The sequence below is a fragment of the Abramis brama genome (assembly GCF_963993115.1).
Source record: "Abramis brama genome assembly, chromosome: 24".
Classification (NCBI taxonomy): domain Eukaryota; kingdom Metazoa; phylum Chordata; class Actinopteri; order Cypriniformes; family Leuciscidae; genus Abramis; species Abramis brama.
Genome location: NC_139986.1, coordinates 27,323,653 through 27,344,542, shown reverse-complemented (window position 1 = coordinate 27,344,542; position 20,890 = coordinate 27,323,653). Strand labels below are relative to the sequence as shown.

Below are 20,890 nucleotides of genomic sequence, written 5' to 3'. Positions count from 1 at the left end.
TTGTGGACAGAGAATCCGTGATGCATATAATGTTAACGGACCGTCAGCTCTAGACTCTGAAAACAACGGCCGAGCGAGGTCTCCACTCGCTGAATCACTGTTTAGGGAACACGTTGTTTTTGTTATTTTGTCCTGTCCTCCAGTAGCCGCTCTCCTTTCAAACGTGGGTTTAATCTTGCGCTTGTTATTGCCCGCTGTGTGTGCTGATTCACTGCTGCCATTGCATCAAGATGTAATCGCTCCTTCACTTTTACAGCTCTGGCTGACGCACACTAATCACAGGCTGGAAAAACATCTGCTGCTGCTGGAGTCCATTAGAAACTCAATTAACCATCGTGAATGAACAGACCGAGTGTAAAACTCTGGACATCAAGTATAAGTTGACCTATACGTACTTGTACACAACTTAAACATGTTAATTTAAATGGTGTTTTGCATTTTTAATCAAATAAATATCAAATATGTGACCCCTGGACCACAAAACCAGTCACATGGGTCCATCATTTGAAAGCTGAATAAATAAGTTTTCCATTGATGTATGATTTGTTAGGATAGGACAATATTTGTCAGAGATACAACTATTGAAAATCTGGAATCTGAGGGTGCAAAAAAATCGAAACATTGACAAAATCTCCTTTAAAGTTGTTCATTTATGTTCGCGATTTTGCACATTCACTCACAAAAATAAATGTTTTATATATTTACGGTTGGAAATTTACTAAATATCTTCATGGAACATGATCTTCACTTAATATCCTACTGATTTTTGGTATAAAAGAAAAATCGATAATTTTGACCCATACAATGTATTGTTGGCTATTGCCACAGAGACACCCGTGCGACATGTGACTCGTGACGTGATCCAGGGTCACATATTCTAATCTTTTTTCCAGCCCATTCAAAAATCGAGTCAAGAAAAAGATATCACTTCTGGTTCGTTCATTACACTGAAAGGGAAGATGAAGTCAAGCCATGCAATGCATACAGACAATCTGCTTACTGTGCATGGTGTGCGTACTATACACTACAGCAATAGTGTGACTGCTATTCTGAGCACAGTCATGTTCAGGTAACACTGATCTGAAGCACATCCATCATTCCTCAGTGATTTACTGTCTCCCTCTGCTGGAGAAACCTTAATAAATATTTATAGAGATGTATAACTGATGTTATTTCTTTTGCCCAAGTTTTTTCTGCAGACATATAAAAGGTACTCCAACATTTACAAAATGAGACAAGATGTCTGAATAAATAGATGTAAAAGCAACAGAAAAGTTCAAAATAGCAACACAGACCCCCACCCACAAATCCCCCCCCGCCCCTAACGCCCGTTTCACACATACTCCGTTTGCAGTGCGTATTCGGTGCGTATTTTTTTCCGTACACGTTAACAGGTCAGAGCTTTCACACTGCACACGGATGCGGTCCGTCGATCGTGCAGAGATACAGCAGTGCAGAGATCGTTTCCACACCGAGTCTATTTCTGCTGTGCTGCACACGCTGAATTAAAGTGACAGCGCATGGTTCGTGGTCAAACTGAACACAGATTGAGCTGAAAATGTAGTAATTTCACAATAAATGCATTTAATTAAATAAAATGTAGTAATCTCACCATAAATGTATTTCATTTAATACTACTATTTTTCACAGTCATCTTTTTTACTTTAAGACCGGGGTAAAACAAGGAAAACTACAATTTACCTCAACAAGGCGACATAATGAACAACACTCGTCTCATTCGTGGAGGTGGAAAAACAAGTTCTTTGTGACATGCAAGATTTATTGTATTAAAATTTAAATGCAAAAGAAGAGGCACGAGAGTCGGCTGTTTTTGTCAATTTTAAGTTTTAATTTAAATTTTTTCAGATTTTATTATAAGTAGGCTACATGGTTAAATATTTTACCACTTGCTTGAGCAACTTAATATATAAATCTATATAGAAGTAGCATTGAATAATACATTGTTTAAATTGTATTTAAACATCTATTAAATAGTGTATGTGTACAAAGAGAATTGCAATGCTGACAAAACTTTTTTTTAAATAAAAGTTGCTGATAACTTCTGGATTTGAAATAAAAATAGTGAGTATGTGTTTGTGGTACAGCCTGAGCCGCGGATCAGTTACGCACTGCAAACGCAGCATATGTGAAAGCACTAGCGCGTGCTGCTCTTGCACCACATACACACCGCACACGGAGTGTGTGTGAAACGGGCGTAAGGCCACCAGAAGAACCAAATTTTTTTTATATATATATATATATATAAGATATATCAAAGATATCAAATATATCAAGGAGGGAAGCCTAAAGTGTCTGCAAAAAAAAAAAAAAAAAGCACAATTTTAGCATATATTATATATATCTTTTTTTTTATAGATACTATAGGCCTCCCTCCTTGATGGTCTGATGGACGCTGTCAGTTGAGATGCATACAGTAGAAGTGTTGTTAAGCTTCATCTGTACAGTTTTGATGATTTGCTGAAGTCATTTATAGGCCTGTGTGTGATTTCTGTTCTTATAATGGACACTGTTGTATGAAATAACATCCTCATGTCCCAGTTCTGTATTTTCTGCCGGGTCAGAGGAAGTGAGTGTGTGTGTGTGTTATGAAGAGCTTGTGTGACAGACAGAAATAATGACTGTCAGACAGAAATGGAGACCTGAGTGTTGAGCTTTAGATACAGCTCGTCTTTGCCACGATTATTATCAACGAATCGCAAGCTTTAAATCTGTCTTGATGATCCTGAATGGGTCATTTTTCTACAAATATTATTATTTATAAGTAGTAGTAGTAGTGGTAGTAATAAAAATAATTTCCTATTATTGTTATTAATAAAAGTTACTAGTATTGTTACAATTATTGTTGTTTTGTTATTAATAACAATTATAATATTAAAAGTATATAATATTATTGTTATTATTATATATATTATTATATTAATAATAATAAAATTATTATTATGTTAACAAAATGCATTGCACTATTGTTATTTCTTTATTCTAATAACAATATTACATTTATATAATATTATTTTTGTTATTATTATTATTAATAGTATTGTTGTTATTATTAATAAAATAGTTTTAATTATTGTTACTAATATTATTTTGTTAATAATCATCATAATAATAATAATTCAATAATTATTATTATTATTATTATTATTATTATTATTATTATTATGACCCTTTAAGAGGATTTATTTCTACAAGAATAGATGGAATTCCCTTTTGTTGTCAGTTTTGGTGATCATGATAATCTTTTATCAGAAATGTAATCAAACATGTTTTAAATCCTGGTTTGACGTGATTTATTTTTCGTTCTGATGTAGTTGTGCCCAATGTCCTGCTGTGACTTCAAAGCCTGATGAAATGCAGCGGTTCACACTCATAAAGCTGAAGTCACACGGGGGGGTTGTGTGAATCCCCCCCCCCCCCCGCTTCCCAGCATGCTCTGTTACGTCATGAGCGCTCGCTTTACCTGAGGGCTTTAATGCACAGGAGAGCTGGAGTTCCACCACCGCTAACAAGGACCAGCCCACGGAAAAATATTTTTATTTTCATTATTATAAGTTTTAAGACTGTGTCTGACTTTTTGATTACACATTGTGAAGATTTCACTTTTTTTTGTCATTGTCTGGATGTAAACCGGGGTTCGTGTCGATTTCCTAATGCTTGCATCCCCCCTCATCTTCAGGCCAGTGTTGTGAATGACGAGTGTCTGTCATGCGTGGTCCTCGCTGCTTCAGGTCCGCTACGCTTTATAAAAAGGACAGGATTTGGTTAATCTGGTTAAGTGATTACTGCCCAGTTCACATGCTGATGAAGAGTCACTCCACGACCAGCAATTAATGTGGGAGTCGTAAAGTCAGTTCCTGCAATAAAGCAGCAGTGTGGAGAGGAGTGCTGTGTGTGTCTGATGAAGACTATTCACAGTATTACACCACCTCAACTGCCTCATTGCCTAAACAAATAATAATAATAATGCAATATTACAGACTCAAATTTTCTTTGATTTGGTTAACTAATTTTTTTTCCCTCTATTTTATGTATGGTACATATTTAATTAAATTATATTTTTTAAATATATATATATGCACATAATTTTTTTTATATAAATATGCATACATGAATTTGCATATATTATAACCATTTAAAAAGTTTATAAAAAACTATTATACATTTCTAAATGTTGATTTAAAAACAATATGATTGGAATGCTATGCATCAACAATTTTCATTACTAAATAAATAAATATTTTAATTCACTTAATAATTGATTTAATATAATATATAATTAATTATTTTGTTTATTTATTTATTATTTTTTTAGGGACATTTTTGTTTCTTTAGTATGATAAACAATTGTGGATATCAAGTGGCAACCCAACACAGTGCCAATGCGTATCATTTTTCTCTGTTGTATGAAATATGCCTTTTATTACGTGAAATTGTTTAGAAACTGTTTTTCGGATGCGTTTACGGTCATACTGACTTATCAGACGTATAGCTTTAGTGTGGTGGAATGCCATCTCTCTCTCTCTCTCTCTCTCTCTCTCTCTCTCTCTCTCTATCTCTATCTCTCTCTCTCGCTCTCTATCTCTCTCTCTATCTTTCTCTCTATCTCTATCTTTCTCTCTATCTTTCTCTCTCTCTCTCTCTCTCTCTCTCTGCACTGCCTCCATCAATCACTTTCCTACCTTTATATCTCTTTATCCCTCACTCTCTCTCTCTCTCTCTCTCTCTCTCTCTCTCTCTCTCTCTCTCTCTCTCTCTCTCTCCGCTCCTCCCCCGTGTCTGGGTGAGTGGTTTAGATCAGGGATCAAGCGCTCAGGGACTGATGTCTCTGTGTTATATTGGCGGCGTCACAGGCGCTGATCATCAGAGCACACTATAGTGTCGCCCCAGCGTCCTCAGGCTTCAGGGGACACCTCGCCCTCTCTCTCTCTCCGTCAGCATGGACCCGGGGTCCAGCTCCTGCCCGCGGGGTAAGTGCCGCTGGTGCCCGTGATGCCCGTGGATGTCGCCCATGAGGTGTAAACTACATTTAGAAAAGTTACGGGTAACTGGAATTGAGTTGTTAGAGTTTTAATGCTAATATAGAACTATCATAGTTTGTGTAAACTGACTTTTTGAAGATTGTGATGAGTTGTGTTGAGCTAGCACACGTTTTTAGTTCAGTTGAACATCTTGGGTAGACGAGATTTTGTTGCTTTAATGTTGTCAACCAAGAATATACACTAGTCTTCATTTGAAGTTGATGTTCTGGACCTTCACAAACAGCTAGAATGAGATATTTGGCCATATAGTGTTGTCAACCAAAGTGACTTTAAAATGAGGATTACAGTGATTCATCTTGAGGATTGGTGATTGGTGATTGGTCGTACTGAACGCGTCTTGTTTCTTTCTTTAGTAGACGTGAAATTGCTGTTCCTGAACGTCACAATCAGCTAGAATGAGATATTTGGCCACTTTAACGCTGTCAACCAGAACTGACTTTAGTCTTTAAGTGACATTTGGATTTATTCTTTTAGCAGATGATTTACAATTGAGGAATATAACAAGTGATTATTGAGCTACAGTAGTCTTACAGTGCTTTATTAGACATGAAATTGCAGTTGTGGATCTTCTCAATCAGCTAGAATGAGATCAAACAGAATATAATCTTTTCTAAGCTGATATTATTTGACATTTGTGACTAGATGCATTGAGTTAGTCTTACTGTAGTTCTTTAGCTGTACTGGAGCTTCACAGTCAGCTTCAAGATATTTGTACTTTTTAAATGTTGTCAACGAGAATATAACCTTTTCTAAACTAACGTTTGGTAACATTTGTGACTAGTTTCATTGAGCTAGTCCTAATTTACAATGAAAATGGAAATGAAATTGCTGTTTTGGAACTTCTCGATCATCTAGAATGAGATATTTTGCTGTTTTAATGTTGTCAACCAAACTATAACTTTTTCTAAACCAACTTCAAGTTACATTTGTGACTAGTTGCATTAATCTAGTATCGAATCTTACTTTAGTAGACGTGTAATTGTGGTTCATAAACGTCATAATCAGCTGAGATATTTTGGTGTTTTAATGCTGTCAATCAGAATATCTCCAGAACTCACTTTGAGAGACAATTGAAAGTAGTGACAAGTTGCATCAAGCTAGTTTTAGTTCACTTTCTGGATCTTCTTTGGATATTACTGTTATGAATATGACTAGAATAAAACTGAATAGGTTTAATACCTTTCTGGAACTTCTCAGATAGAAGATAGGTTGGTGTTTTACGATTGTAAATAACAAACATCTCTTCTAAACTGACTTTAAGTGACTTTTCCAAGTCTGAGATCAGTGTTGTGTTTGTACTTGCTTGAATACATGAATGATATTGATATTTTGGCATTTAATGTTGATGATCAGAATATTGTAAAGTGACTTTGAGTGTCATTTTGAAGGCAGCGTTTGCACTTCCATCATCTGTTGTAGATGTTTACGTGGGCTTATTTACTTTGCCAGACTTTGGGCCTTCTAATTGCTTGACATCCGTGTTGGATAAAGGGATTGGAGTGACTCTTTCTGCCTCCGTCTCTTGCACAGTCAGCCGGTGTAAAACATAGCTACCGTAGGCCGCTTAAAGATCAGAACCAGAGAGAGCTTAGCTGATATAAATAGAGCATGGCCATTTATTACCATAGAGGCTGACTGACGCCTACCTGACGTGTTCATTTCAGCCTTTCTTGCAACAACTTTGTGCAAAAAAGGTTGAAAAGAAAGTTCTTAGTTGTTCTTCTTGCAAACTCCAACTTTTATGTTTCTGGAAAGCAAATAGAAGTCCTTTTTCTATAAGGTGTGTCTCTATATTGAGCACCTGTGCAGCGGATGTCAGGTCCACTGGTCCATAAAGATGGGCTGATGTTCAGGTGGAGCTGTCGTCTGTTCTTTTGTTCAATACAATAATAAAGATCCCTCCGCTGTGTTCATCTCACGAGTGGTTGTTCATAGGGGTCGAGGGTTTGGTGAACTCAAGCGATCGAGGGTCAGCATTGGTGGGTGATCATGAGCTGTTAGTATAGGTGATTATTTTATTTTTATTTTATTTATTTTTTTGTTTTATTTATTTTATTTTATTATTTTTATTTTGTGAATTTTAGTAGAATATATATATATATATATTTATTTATCTTAATTTATTGTATCCTATTTATTCTGTTTTTATTTTATTATTTATAATAATATTATTATATTATTGTTATTCTTTTTTTTTAATCTTATTTTGTTTAATTTATTTTTTTATATTTAAAAAAAATAAAGTTCCACCTGTTTTATCATGCAGCAGGTGAAAATTGTGTGTCTGATCACCTAAAGTAACAGCACAGTCTCCTCGCCAAGAGAGAAACACCAAAAGAAACACTTTTGTTACTGACAGTAATAGTTGTTTGTGTAAAGGCATGATTTCCTTTGGCCATCTCTGATGTTGTCACTTCTATTAGGATCAATCATCATTGTTGTGATCACCAGCATCCAGTTTAGTCTCAGGCGTTAAGAAGGCTGAATTCTCTGAGATTATTGCTATCTTTGATCTTTGACTTCCATGTCCACAATTAGAGTGTTTGTAAACACTCGGTTCTGACGCCGCCACTGTCATCGCTGGAAAGGGAATCGTCTTAAGCCAAGGACGCGCAGTGTGGCGCTGCTGATTGGATGAACCTTGATGATCTTGTTGGTAATTTTGGCTGGTCCCATCATAGCTCCAGTTCTGCTTTGGTTTAAGCTTTATTAATTGTTTCCATCCTGCTTTCCATTTTGCCCACTCATTCATTCTCCATGTGTGTTTCCATCACTGAATGAAGGACTGTGACGTCTGCAGTGATATAAGCATATCTGTAATCTAGGTCATTCTGATGAAAGTGGATCACGTCTCGTGAGATTTGACTTACTGTATCAAGTGTCTGCAGTCATAGATGCCAATGTGAACGTGAACAGTAGAATAAAATGATCATTTAATGCCAAAACATTTAATGTTTTGCTCATGTGTTTGAAACTTTTGTTGTCCTGATTACATAGATCTCCACAATATACACTAATGCCTCTGTCAATAAAAGTGGTAAAGGCCCAAAATAAAGTTTTTAGCAAATACTATTAGCTAACATTTAGAAAGTAATCATAACATCAAAATGTAGTTTAACTTTTAATGCATTTTCTTAATGCATAGTCCTTAAAATCTAAGCTCTGTCCAACTTTTTATTGTTAAATATCTGGTGTCGTTCTGAAATATATCAGATTATGGTAGTAAAATAGGTTGCAAAACTGCAATTGTCATTGATTTATTGACGATAATAGCAGCTGCAGTTCTGAACACAAATAGAGTTGCTCAGCGTTTCTCATTTAAAACAGGGTTACACTTCATTTTGAGACATTTTACTAACTATAAGTAACTTTGCAACTACATGTAAACTAGCAGTGATTAGAGTATTAGACTGTTAGGTCTGGGTTACGTATTAGTGTTCAGGATAGTAGAATAAGTTGACATGTCGTTGCAAACATATAGTCAGTAGAATGTCTGTTGAGGAGCGTTAAAATAAAGTGTTAGTAGATATTAAGCAGACAGTCTATTAATACTCTAATGAGAGTTAGTTGACATGTAGTTGCAAAGTTAATTAGTAGAAAGTCTAAAGTGGACCATTAAAAAGATAACAAAGAATAAACCATTTGAATCTAAATGTACATCTGGTCTGAAATGCTCTTGAAACATCCTGGTTTCTGATGAATTGTGTGATATATGAGATGTCTCATGAGTATTTGCTGCTGTTTATTTGTTGTTTTAGAGCTTGTATCTTTTTAACAGTTACAGTTGCTTTGAAACTATACATAGTGAACAGTTAAACACCTCAACACAGACTGTTGGCTGAACGTCTGATGCATAACTGGAAACACTTCAGGAATTCGTCATCTGATTGGTTGAATGATGTCTGGGAGACGTGTATGTCTCATTCTTTAACGGTCCGCCTGGAAACAAAGCTGTCATGACGCCAATACGCCTCGAGGAAGAAGAAAGCAGTCGTGTTTACAACTGTGACACTGAGAGCTCACCAGGATCAACTAATGTGACCCTGGACCACAAAACCAGTCACATGGGTCAATTTTTTTAAATTGAGATTTATACATATAATAAATAAGCTTTCCATTGATTTATGGTTTGCTAGGATAGGGCAATATTTGGCCGAGATACAACTATTTGAACATCTGGAAACTGAGGGTGCAAAAAAATCGAAACTTTGAGAAAATCTCCTTTAAAGTTGTTCATTTATGTTGGCGATTGTGCTGCATTCACTCGCAAAAATAAATGTTTAGGTAGGAAATTTACTAAATATCCTCATGGAACATGATCTTCACTTAATATCCTAATGATTTTTGGCATAAAAGAAAAATCGATAATTTTGACCCATACAATGAATTGTTGGCTATTGCCACAGATATACGTGTGCGACATGTGACGTGATCCAGGGTCACATATGGTGGATATTCAAAAGTATGTGAAGTTCGCGGCTCCATTGTTGCAGTAAACTTGCAAAACGTTCTTGAATGAATCATTTATTAGATGCACGCCGGTCTGTTAGTGAAGGGACATTGACTTTACATTTTCACACAAAATGGACTGTGATTGGTTGCGTTACATGTCAGTCAAACGTCCTCTTGGGCGGCTCTTGGCCAATGAAAGCTGTGATAGAGTCGAGACCTTCTGCTGGCAGTCTGAAGCTGTTTTGTACTGTAGAACTGTCAAATGTGTTGTTTAAATGCACGTAAAGATGCTTTGAATTAAAGCATCCATGTATTCAGGTGTGTTCAGTGTGAGCTGTGAATTTAGCATCACTTTGAGAACTTCAGACACAAACATTATAGCATGAATATGTGTCCCAAATAATCTGGACTAGTTTCAGACCAGTTTGCAAATGCACTATTGTTTCAAGCTGTATAATAAAGTCCACATCCATATTAGAGCATTTTGTGGTTTCATTGCATAATCATACACAGATTTTGATGGATCATCAAGCTTGGTCACATTTGTAGTGTCTGGCAGGCTTACAAAAGCTTTTCTTTTTTTCCAAGTTTACCATTAAACTTACTCTTGGACTTTGTTGTTTACGAAGTTAAACAGTTCAAACATTTAACTTATCTTGTAACACTGCGCTGTAAATTAAATGAAAAAAATTGATGTTGTAAACAAGAGGTAGGAAAAACAAGAAAATACTATTTCATTCTTAGAAGAAAAGGTTCTATATAGAACCCAACAGTTCTTGACTCAATTTTAAAGAACTCTTTATGCCAAAAAGGTTCTATTTAAGGTGGAATGCCACAAAATGATTACATAGGCTTTCATGTTAACGGGTTGTTTTATATTTTTTCCTAGTGATTAAGTATGTGTATGAGCTGTTTAATTAATAAATTGGATTAAAATAGAAATATCCATAAAAATATCCAATGATGGGAAAGTCTAATAAGCTATATATATATATATATATATATATATATATATATATATATATATATATATATATATATATATATATATATATATATATATATATATATATATTAAGCACCTGACTGAACCTTTTAAGGTTATATATATATATATATATACAGTGAGGAAAATAAGTATTTGAACACCCTGCTATTTTGCAAGTTCTCCCACTTAGAAATCATGGAGGGGTCTGAAATTGTCATCGTAGGTGCATGTCCACTGTGAGAGACATAATCTAAAAAAAAAAATCCAGAAATCACAATGTATGATTTTTTTACTATTTATTTGTATGATACAGCTGCAAATAAGTATTTGAACACCTGAGAAAATCAATGTTAATATTTGGTACAGTAGCCTTTGTTTGCAATTACAGAGGTCAAACGTTTCCTGTAGTTTTTCACCAGGTTTGCACACACTGCAGGAGGGATTTTGGCCCACTCCTCCACACAGATCTTCTCTAGATCAGTCAGGTTTCTGGGCTGTCGCTGAGAAACACAGAGTTTGAGCTCCCTCCAAAGATTCTCTATTGGGTTTAGGTCTGGAGACTGGCTAGGCCACGCCAGAACCTTGATATGCTTCTTACAGAGCCACTCCTTGGTTATCCTGGCTGTGTGCTTCGGGTCATTGTCATGTTGGAAGACCCAGCCTCGACCCATCTTCAATGCTCTAACTGAGGGAAGGAGGTTGTTCCCCAAAATCTCGCAATACATGGCCCCGGTCATCCTCTCCTTAATGCAGTGCAGTCGCCCTGTCCCATGTGCAGAAAAACACCCCCAAAGCATGATGCTACCACCCCCATGCTTCACAGTAGGGATGGTGTTCTTGGGATGGTACTCATCATTCTTCTTCCTCCAAACACGTTTAGTGGAATTATGACCAAAAAGTTCTATTTTGGTCTCATCTGACCACATGACTTTCTCCCATGACTCCTCTGGATCATCCAAATGGTCATTGGCAAACTTAAGACGGGCCTTGACATGTGCTGGTTTAAGCAGGGGAACCTTCCGTGCCATGCATGATTTCAAACCATGACGTCTTAGTGTATTACCAACAGTAACCTTGGAAACGGTGGTCCCAGCTCTTTTCAGGTCATTGACCAGCTCCTCCCGTGTAGTTCTGGGCTGATTTCTCACCTTTCTTAGGATCATTGAGACCCCACGAGGTGAGATCTTGCATGGAGCCCCAGTCCGAGGGAGATTGACAGTCATGTTTAGCTTCTTCCATTTTCTAATGATTGCTCCAACAGTGGACCTTTTTTCACCAAGCTGCTTGGCAATTTCCCCGTAGCCCTTTCCAGCCTTGTGGAGGTGTACAATTTTGTCTCTAGTGTCTTTGGACAGCTCTTTGGTCTTGGCCATGTTAGTAGTTGGATTCTTACTGATTGTATGGGGTGGACAGGTGTCTTTATGCAGCTAACGACCTCAAACAGGTGCATCTAATTTAGGATAATAAATAGAGTGGAGGTGGACATTTTAAAGGCAGACTAACAGGTCTTTGAGGGTCAGAATTCTAGCTGATAGACAGGTGTTCAAATACTTATTTGCAGCTGTATCATACAAATAAATAGTTAAAAAATCATACATTGTGATTTCTGGATTTTTTTTTTAGATTATGTCTCTCACAGTGGACATGCACCTACGATGACAATTTCAGACCCCTCCATGATTTCCAAGTGGGAGAACTTGCAAAATAGCAGGGTGTTCAAATACTTATTTTCCTCACTGTGTGTATATATATATATATATATATATATATATATATATAAAACCTTTTCTTCTTAATCTGTCATGTATAATTCAATGTGTTGCTCACCATTTCTTTGTAATTATTTGTAAAATTCACTTAAGATTTCAGAGTGTAAATTTAGTTCAAGCTGAGAAACTCTTGGAACAGTGTCTGTCTAAATCTGCGCTAAAATGATAGGTCTGAGGATATGAATAAAGCGATGTAATCTGAAAATAAGTCCAGCCCAGTCCAGATGTTTATGTAAAATCACTGCAATTTAACATCTATATATAACCACAAACCCAGGCGGATCAGCGGGCGAGCGGCGTCCACCTCCACGTAATTGCATGTTTTAAGCGATACGTTTCAGGCTTTATAAGCGCTTCATGACGGGACGCCATATGCCGTCCTCTGCTCTGAACATCAGTGTGACTGGTGAACCGTAGAGCCACACGGGAGGACATCGATCGCCATCATGCTCTAATTATAGGAAAATCGTTATGTCTGACCTACAGCAATGGATAGGAAGTCAAGTCCAGTTTTTCCTAATCTACCCCAAAGATAACACACCATAAACACCTCTCAGTTCTGTAAGCACACAGCGTTTTAGTAATCATGTCTTTTCTATCGTTCTGTCTATCTTTCTAATACAGGTGATGGAACCCCAAGGGAAAGCAGCCCGTTCATCCATAACACAGATGATTATAAGGGAACGCTATATGATGGGAAAAACATGGCACTTTTTGAGGTACTGTCTTTAGACTTCAGTGGTGAAGTTTTTAAATGTTTATATTTCAATATGATTGAACATTTCTGCATGTTCTTTGATTAACAGTACAAAAAAAAAAAAAGATTAATAATCATTTCAGGGTCATATTTATTTTTCATGTGGCACATTTTTGCACATTTATCCTCACATTTTCATCAGTAATCAAACTAGACATTTTACTTTTGTGCTTTTAAATTTTCATTATTCTTTAAGCGGATTCTGATTAGTTTTTCTAATGTTTAATACTTATTAAAGTACTAAAATACAGATTGATTTTTACTTACTAAAATACGAATAATATTTTAATATTACAATAAATACTACAACGATGTGGATTATTATTATTTTTTGCCTTACTTAAATAAATAATAAGTGTAAATAATATAATAATTCCAAAAACATTCATATCCAAAAATCTGGCATTTTGATTTTGACCCAGATATGTTCTTGATCATTTATATTATTGTTTTCAGTCAGAACAGACTTTGTGTTTATTCTCAAGCCTATATTTGACATCAAGCCTGTTTTCCACATTCTCGTTTCATGTTTATGATCACAAATAAAGTCATTCATGGGTCACGATGTTTATTTTTGTAAATTTTTATGATTTCGGACGGACAAAGCTGTTATTATGTCCTTTTGATTCTGGTCTCTGCATTTATTTTTACCGTCCGAGACATTGTAGAGGTTTGAAATGAGTCGTTTGTGTTTGCCGGTTTGGAATACAGTGGTTTTCCATCAAACTCATGACCTTTACACTTTCAGGAGGAGATGGACAGCAATCCCATGGTGTCTTCGCTGCTCAGCAAACTGGCCAACTACACGAACCTCACGCAGGGCGTCAGAGAGCACGAGGAGGCCGACGAGGACGAAGGTGCCAAGAAGAAAACAGTCAAGGTAACATACTTCATCAAATACCTAAAACATCATAAAGACAAGTATTTGGACCATTTCCTTTAAAGTTGGCGTTAGTGAAAAGATTCTGTAGACATGAATGAAAGCAGCAGAGCTTTCAGGATGTTTGAAGTTTGTGTCTGTGCCCTGCAATCTAAAACAAATCAGACACACATTCTCTACATTCTTCCAGCCTTTGTTGAGAATTCGACAGGAAATTAATACAGGTCAGATTGTTTGGAAGGTCTGATTACAGAAGCAAGTCGGAAATGACCTGAAGTTCTCATAGTTCTGTTGTTCCACGCTCTTATAAAGACAGGACCTTTCCATTGCACAAAAGGTTCTTTTATAGTGGATTTTTTAAATGTTCTTCACATTGTGAAAGAATTGTTCACTGAAAGGTTCTTTGTGGAACCAAAAATGGTTATTATATGCCACACTAAAAAACAGTGTAGGATTTACTTTAATAAAACTTTTTTCACTCAGAAACTAGTAAATTTCACAAATAATAAGATGGGATTACATGGGAAATAATTACAAGGAATGACATGTAACAAATTGAATTTAATGTGAAATTTTTAAAATTTGAAATTTTCTGAAAACTGACTGAAAAAAGAAAACTGAAAAAGACTGAAAAATCATTTTTACAGAGCACAGCAAAAAAAAAACCTTTTGAATCCTTTATTTTTATGACCAGTCAGGAACGGCAATCAATTTTAGTCTGAATAGACGCCGTATTTTATTTAACTCGAGAAAACTTGGGTTGAATTGCCCTGACAATACAGAACATTCTGTCTTCTGTCTCCCTCAGCCTCATTTTTATTCAAAAAATACGATGACATCTATGGTTAGTCTTTAGCCGTATGCATAGATTTATTAACACATGCACAAATGCAACTATTTTCTTTGTTTTCCATTTCAAGCCCAGAGGGCATCATCATATTGAGCTCTCGTGGTTATTTCTGCGAGTAAGTAAAAATGTTTAAGCAATGGCCAGGCAATACCCACAAAACCACAGTCCCCAGCCAGTCTCCTCGTCTCTGGGCATCTGTGATTGGTGAAGCGGGGCGAACGCGACGCGCTCTTATTAGTCCTGAGACGACTGGCTTCAGATGCTCGGACTGCGTGAAACTGCTCAAGTCTTCTTGTGAAGAAGCGAAATTTTGGAGGAAACATCTAGGAACCTCTTGGGTTTTTATTTGATTCTATAGTTAATAACTAAAGTTCATCCATATCGTGTAATTGACTCCAGCGGGAACAGTGTCGAGAGCGTTCATCTCACTGCGGTATGCATTTATTAGTATATGCATTTGATATTTTTTGGTCATGCAAAAGCTGGTTATGATTTATTTTGTATCAAGATTGAAGCACATCATAAGCTTGGTTTGGGAGGAAACACTGAATCTCAGCCACTGGAGTGTGAATCTCAGGACTGGGTCATTTACCATTTGAAAGGAGAACATGGATTATGCCTCTTTTACGGCTAAAAGCTTCCATTGAAACATTAAATGTACATTTAGATGCACAGCACTTATGGATGACATCTAGATCTGGTTTGCATTGCATATTGCGGGTGATTTTTCCCTTGTTTAGTTTGCCGCAGAATTGAATGTGATTTTTGTTAAAACAGGTTTTCAAAGCACTTTAGGTTCAGAAGAGAAATATATTTTTATCAAGAACCTTTTTTTTTGCTGAATAGGGTTCTTGAGTTCCTATATGGTCATTTGGAGATTAAAAATATAGTTTTTGATGTTTTATTAAAGGTTCTTCACATCAGTATTTTGATTTCTGGGTCTAAAAAGCATCAGTATACAGGTTTATTATTTTTAACTAATGATAAAAATACATGTTCGTTACTTGAAATAAACTAACTAAAATAAAACAAATAATACTTTCTTTATTTCAGCTAGTTGCCAATGCAACGTTTCTCATTTTCATTTAGTTTCCGGGTTTTTACAGTATATTTCCAACTGTACGTCCCTACAATAATTTTTTTGCTGAATTATTGCATGCATGCACAATCATTTATTGTACATTTTCTCATGCTGTCTTTTCTGTGTGGTCTTTCTGTCCAGAGTCCACAGATGGGGACGTTTATCGGCGTCTACCTGCCCTGCCTGCAGAATATCCTGGGAGTGATTCTCTTCCTGCGAATGACATGGATCGTGGGAACGGCGGGAATCTTGGAGTCCTTTATCATTGTGTCCATGTGCTGCTCGTGTGTAAGTCCAACCGTGTGAACTGGAGACAGTGACTGAGGGAGCTTTACATTAGCTTTTGCTTATTTAAAAGTAAGACACAATTATCATCTTAAGTTCCCTAGATAGTGTGTTCCAGATAAGACACTTGAGTTAGGAGGCTGTGCAATCATAATATTTTACAAAGTCATAAGAGAACCAGTTGTTTTTCAAGCGTGGTCCATATAAATACTGGAATCACATATATGCGTGTGTGGATCAGTTCAGTCCGTTGATCCTGCAAGTTAAGTTTAGCCTCCTTCCTCTTTCGTCTGAACTCAGACGTGTGTAATATCCTGTGCTCAGAAGTCTTTAACACAGACGCCTATTTATAAACCACATCAGACAATGAGATCAAGCATCTAATTCACCTCAACCTTTACTTACTAGTGTCATTATACGTTTCCGGTGATTGTGTCACGGTCGAGTTTCAAACGTTTCGCTCTCTCATCATAGCGCTCTTACAGGAACCATCAAGATCTCAGCGTTGCTTATTAGAGATAAATGGCGGATAGAGAGGCGTTTCCATGTGCAATTGAATCACATATTTACTTCCTCACTTAGGAAAGTTAAATCAATATCAAACCAGTGCAACACACTGTTTTTCTTCCTTAATGTCTGCCTAAAACAGGGATGAAAAGTGCTAGACTGGACTTGAGAGCATCAATCAGGAATTGATTGGATGGATGGTGAAAAGTTGTTCTATATGACAAATGTTGAAAAAGCCAGAAAGGAAAGTTATTTATTATAGACGTGGAGCAAGTTATTAGATGGATGAATGATAACAATGTGCACCAATAAGGGCAATTTATAGTTTGCACATTTCAAAAAACTTTCACAAAACAAAAAACTATACATTTTATATATATATATAAAAATATAATATATGTTTGTTTTACAGTTTATATTTAAACATAACAACCATTCCCTCATATCTTAAGTAATCAGAATATAAACTGAATATATTGAAATGCATACTGGATATGAATCTGAGTATGATCAGAAACAGCATTAAAGTGATGTTGATAAAAATGGCAGCTCTTTGTGTCTGTATTTGGCTAGTAAAGATCACTCAATCTTCATTCAAACCGCTTTATTTCAAACACTAAGCCCTGCTGGAGGTTCATGGACGTTAATTGGCTTTAGTCCAGTAGCTTTTCAGAGTACAGAGCGAGAGACGCAGGGATTTAGTGGACGTTCAGCTCAAGGACACTCCAACGGTAGGGCCGGATTGCATAACGCCCAGATGCAGATGACCTTTAACAGAACTAAATGTTCCTGGAAAAAGAAATGGAGAACGTCATTACTGTACTGTACATTGTTATCTTTATTGATTGAGTTTCATCGACCATATTTACTTTCTTAATACATCTGAACTAATAATTTTATTTTTGTATTTTTTTTCAGACAATGTTGACAGCCATATCAATGAGTGCCATTGCTACAAACGGTGTTGTTCCAGGTATTACATTTTGTATTTGTATTTTCATTTTAAACAGGAAATGACATCATGGTCAATGTTAAACCTCAAACACCCAAGCTGCATGGTTGATTATGGTGTTTTTTTGTAACTGTGCCAATGGTTTCCTGGTAGAACTGACCCTTTTTTACCATCGAGGGCTTGTCGTCCTGTGTCACATTTACTGTAATGATGTTTGATGATGTTTCCCCAGCTGGAGGCTCCTACTACATGATCTCTCGGTCTCTGGGCCCTGAGTTTGGAGGTGCTGTGGGACTGTGTTTCTATCTGGGCACCACGTTCGCTGGGGCCATGTACATCCTCGGTACCATCGAGATCTTCCTGGTGAGTGTTGTGTGTCCAATTAAAGTCTACAGTCAGATTACGTCCAGAAAATCCAAAGAGCGGAGATTTTAGAAACAGATAATCAGCCACTGTGACGTAAGGATCATCCAAGAATAACTATAGACTTTAAATTGAGGAATTATGACATGTTTATTGTGTGAATTATTGAATATTTATGACATATTTGCAATGATTTTACTGCTTATATAAAATACGGCAACATTGCGTTTGGTAATTTTTAGTCATTAGACTAGATTTGTGAGTATAAAAGTGTTTATTTTACAAAAAATAAAGTTCAAGTAAATAGACATATTTTTTTTAAATATTGCATATTTATAATATAGAAAATTGTTTTAATTTCAATAGTTCATATAAAAATAAGAATAAAATGCTTAAATCAAAGAAATAATAAAATTGGACTCAATTAAATAATAAATACTTCTTACAGTACATTATTGTTGAACATTCTACTATAGTAGAAAAAAATTGTAAACTAACACAGCAATAGAAACTAAATATTTTTATAAATAATTTGCGAATATTTAGAAAATTGGGTCTTTAACCATTTAACAGAAGTTATGAACAAACGTTCTTCCAATAACATTAATAGAATGTTTGTTTAAAGTTATCTGGTCTTTAGTCATGTTCTCAAAACATTAGTACAAAAACATTCATAAATCATTCATGTAATGTTGTTTTTCTGAAATGTTTTAATTGGACATTTGCCTAATAGTTTTTAAATGTTGTTTTAGAGCGTTCAGAGAACTGTAATTTTCCCATAATGTTTGTGAAAGGATAAAATGCAATGTTTCCTTAATGTCCACATAGTCAAGAAACATTTAATGGGAACTTTAGCAAAACGTTTTAAGAACATGAAAATATATACGTCTTTAAAGTTTTAGGATGGGGGTCCGTGTTCATCTAAAAGATTGAAATCCCTGCTCTAACGCACGCTCCCAGATGGCATAGGGCTGGTGACATTTACCAATCCCGTTCCCGTTTTCCCCCATTATTTCCTCTTTATTTTCTTCTATAAAATAAAATGAACATCTTCTTTGATGTGTTGTGCCACAGACCTACATCGTGCCCAGCGCTGCCATCTTCAAGGCAGATGAGAAGGCGCTGGAGGCCGAGGCCATGCTGAATAACATGCGTGTGTACGGCACGTGTTGTCTAACGCTAATGGCTGTGGTGGTGTTCGTCGGTGTGAAGTACGTCAACAAGCTTGCGCTGGTTTTCCTGGCCTGTGTGGTGCTGTCCATCCTGTCCATCTACGCTGGCGTCTTCAAAACCATCTTTGAACCTCCGGTGTTTCCGTAAGTCAGATGTTAAAGTTCATGAAGGTTCAACAGCGATCACTTATTCAGGAGCCTTAACCCAAACCAACCAGCTCATTATAAACCCTCAAAAAACATTTATGCTACTTTTTCGGTTTACTTAATTAAAATGAGTTAAAGCAACTCAATTCTTGAACATTCTGTAACAATTTAATTGTGTTCAATTTATATACATTTGTAAAAGGGAGGTTAACTGGTTTTGATTTTTGTGTTTGTGACTACATACAGTAATATAACCATCTGGATGTGGATTTCTAGTTCCCAGCATGCTTTGCATGGAAATGCATTAGAATTAAGTGTATTTATTTAGTTTTTTTGTGTGTGTTTTTTTTAGTAAAGGGAAAGTTAAGAATAGTTTATCTCCATAATATCCAGTTATATTTTCGTGTGGCTATCGTGCATAAATTATTTTACTTACTTTATATAAGTATACAAGACATGATTGTAATAAGCTTTGAATAAATTTACATTTATTCAAAAATGTAAAAAGTTACATTATTTTATTTTATTTTATTTAAACACTTTTATTTCAGTGCACTTTGATTTTAATTTAAAAGAGAATTTTTACTTCCGAAACCCAACTATTTCCCTCTATTGCTTCAAAATGCTGAAGCCTCATTGTACTGTATGTTTTACAGCATTGGCTATTTGGACTAAACAGAGCCTGTTTATAGATTTTATCAGCATTGGGCAGCTCTCAGTGTGTTTTGTTGAACCACAAACATCCGCGGCAGTGTTTGCTTCACAGGCTTTCTCAATCACCACAACCCTCCTGACAATAAACTCTGATTTAAATCTGCAACTCGTCTTTTGAATTCTTTCTAAACGCTCTTTCGTCCTCTCCAGGGTTTGTTTGTTGGGCAACCGCACCCTGCAGAACCACGACTTTGACAAGTGCATGAAGACAGATATAATAGACAACGTGACCGTGACCACAAAGCTTTGGATGCTCTTCTGTAACGGGAAGGAGCTCAACGCCAGCTGCAATGAATACTTCAGCCTCAATAACGTCACCGAGATCCAGGGCATTCCCGGCCTCACCAGCGGAGCCATTTCAGGTGACGGCACACATTCTGCTTCACTATTGCTAGAACATTGATGATGTGTTTGAGTAAAAAGTCAAAATGGTCCTTCTATACAATCTTGTACAAGTTATCACATGTTCCTGATCTTGTCGTGCAAGATTCATCAGTTATTCCTAGAAAAAATTTTTGGTCGTTGCAATCTTGAATATTCCACATTATGGAAGTCGCATGTGCCGTTTTGTGTTCATTTTAACCTCAGCTTGCTTTTAGTGATAGTTGCTGTAGAAGTGTATGTAAATGACTATTAACTGTTCAATCTTATACAGATGTGTGTGGCGTGTGTGGCGTGTGTGTTAGAGTAGCAGTTTTCAAACTTTTTGATGCTAAGCACCCCCAATATTATATATTTTCATATATAAAAAATAAATTTTACTGTCTGAGAAAGATGTTAAATGTGATAAAAAAAATTAAATGTTTGGCTTTTACATTGTCATACTAAAACAAATTGTTAAAATATTATCTTGCAAATATGAAATCTCCTGTTAAACATACACTAATACTCTTTTATTTACATCTTCAAAAAA

At 36.0% G+C, this 20,890-nt stretch overlaps 1 protein-coding gene across 6 annotated transcripts in view; it reads left to right on the top strand.

Moving 5' to 3' along the window:
• slc12a7b (solute carrier family 12 member 7b) overlaps positions 1-20,890 on the top strand; it is a 74,441-nt gene that overhangs the window by 29,321 nt on the left and 24,230 nt on the right. For all 6 annotated transcript variants that reach the window (XM_084102641.1, XM_084102640.1, XM_084102644.1 and 3 more), the window contains exons 2-8: positions 12,894-12,988; positions 13,775-13,906; positions 15,979-16,125; positions 17,548-17,602; positions 17,814-17,944; positions 19,019-19,260; positions 20,128-20,339. In XM_084102641.1, coding sequence (XP_083958767.1) covers positions 12,894-12,988; positions 13,775-13,906; positions 15,979-16,125; positions 17,548-17,602; positions 17,814-17,944; positions 19,019-19,260; positions 20,128-20,339 — 1,014 coding nt within the window. The remainder of the gene's footprint in view (positions 1-12,893; positions 12,989-13,774; positions 13,907-15,978; positions 16,126-17,547; positions 17,603-17,813; positions 17,945-19,018; positions 19,261-20,127; positions 20,340-20,890) is intronic.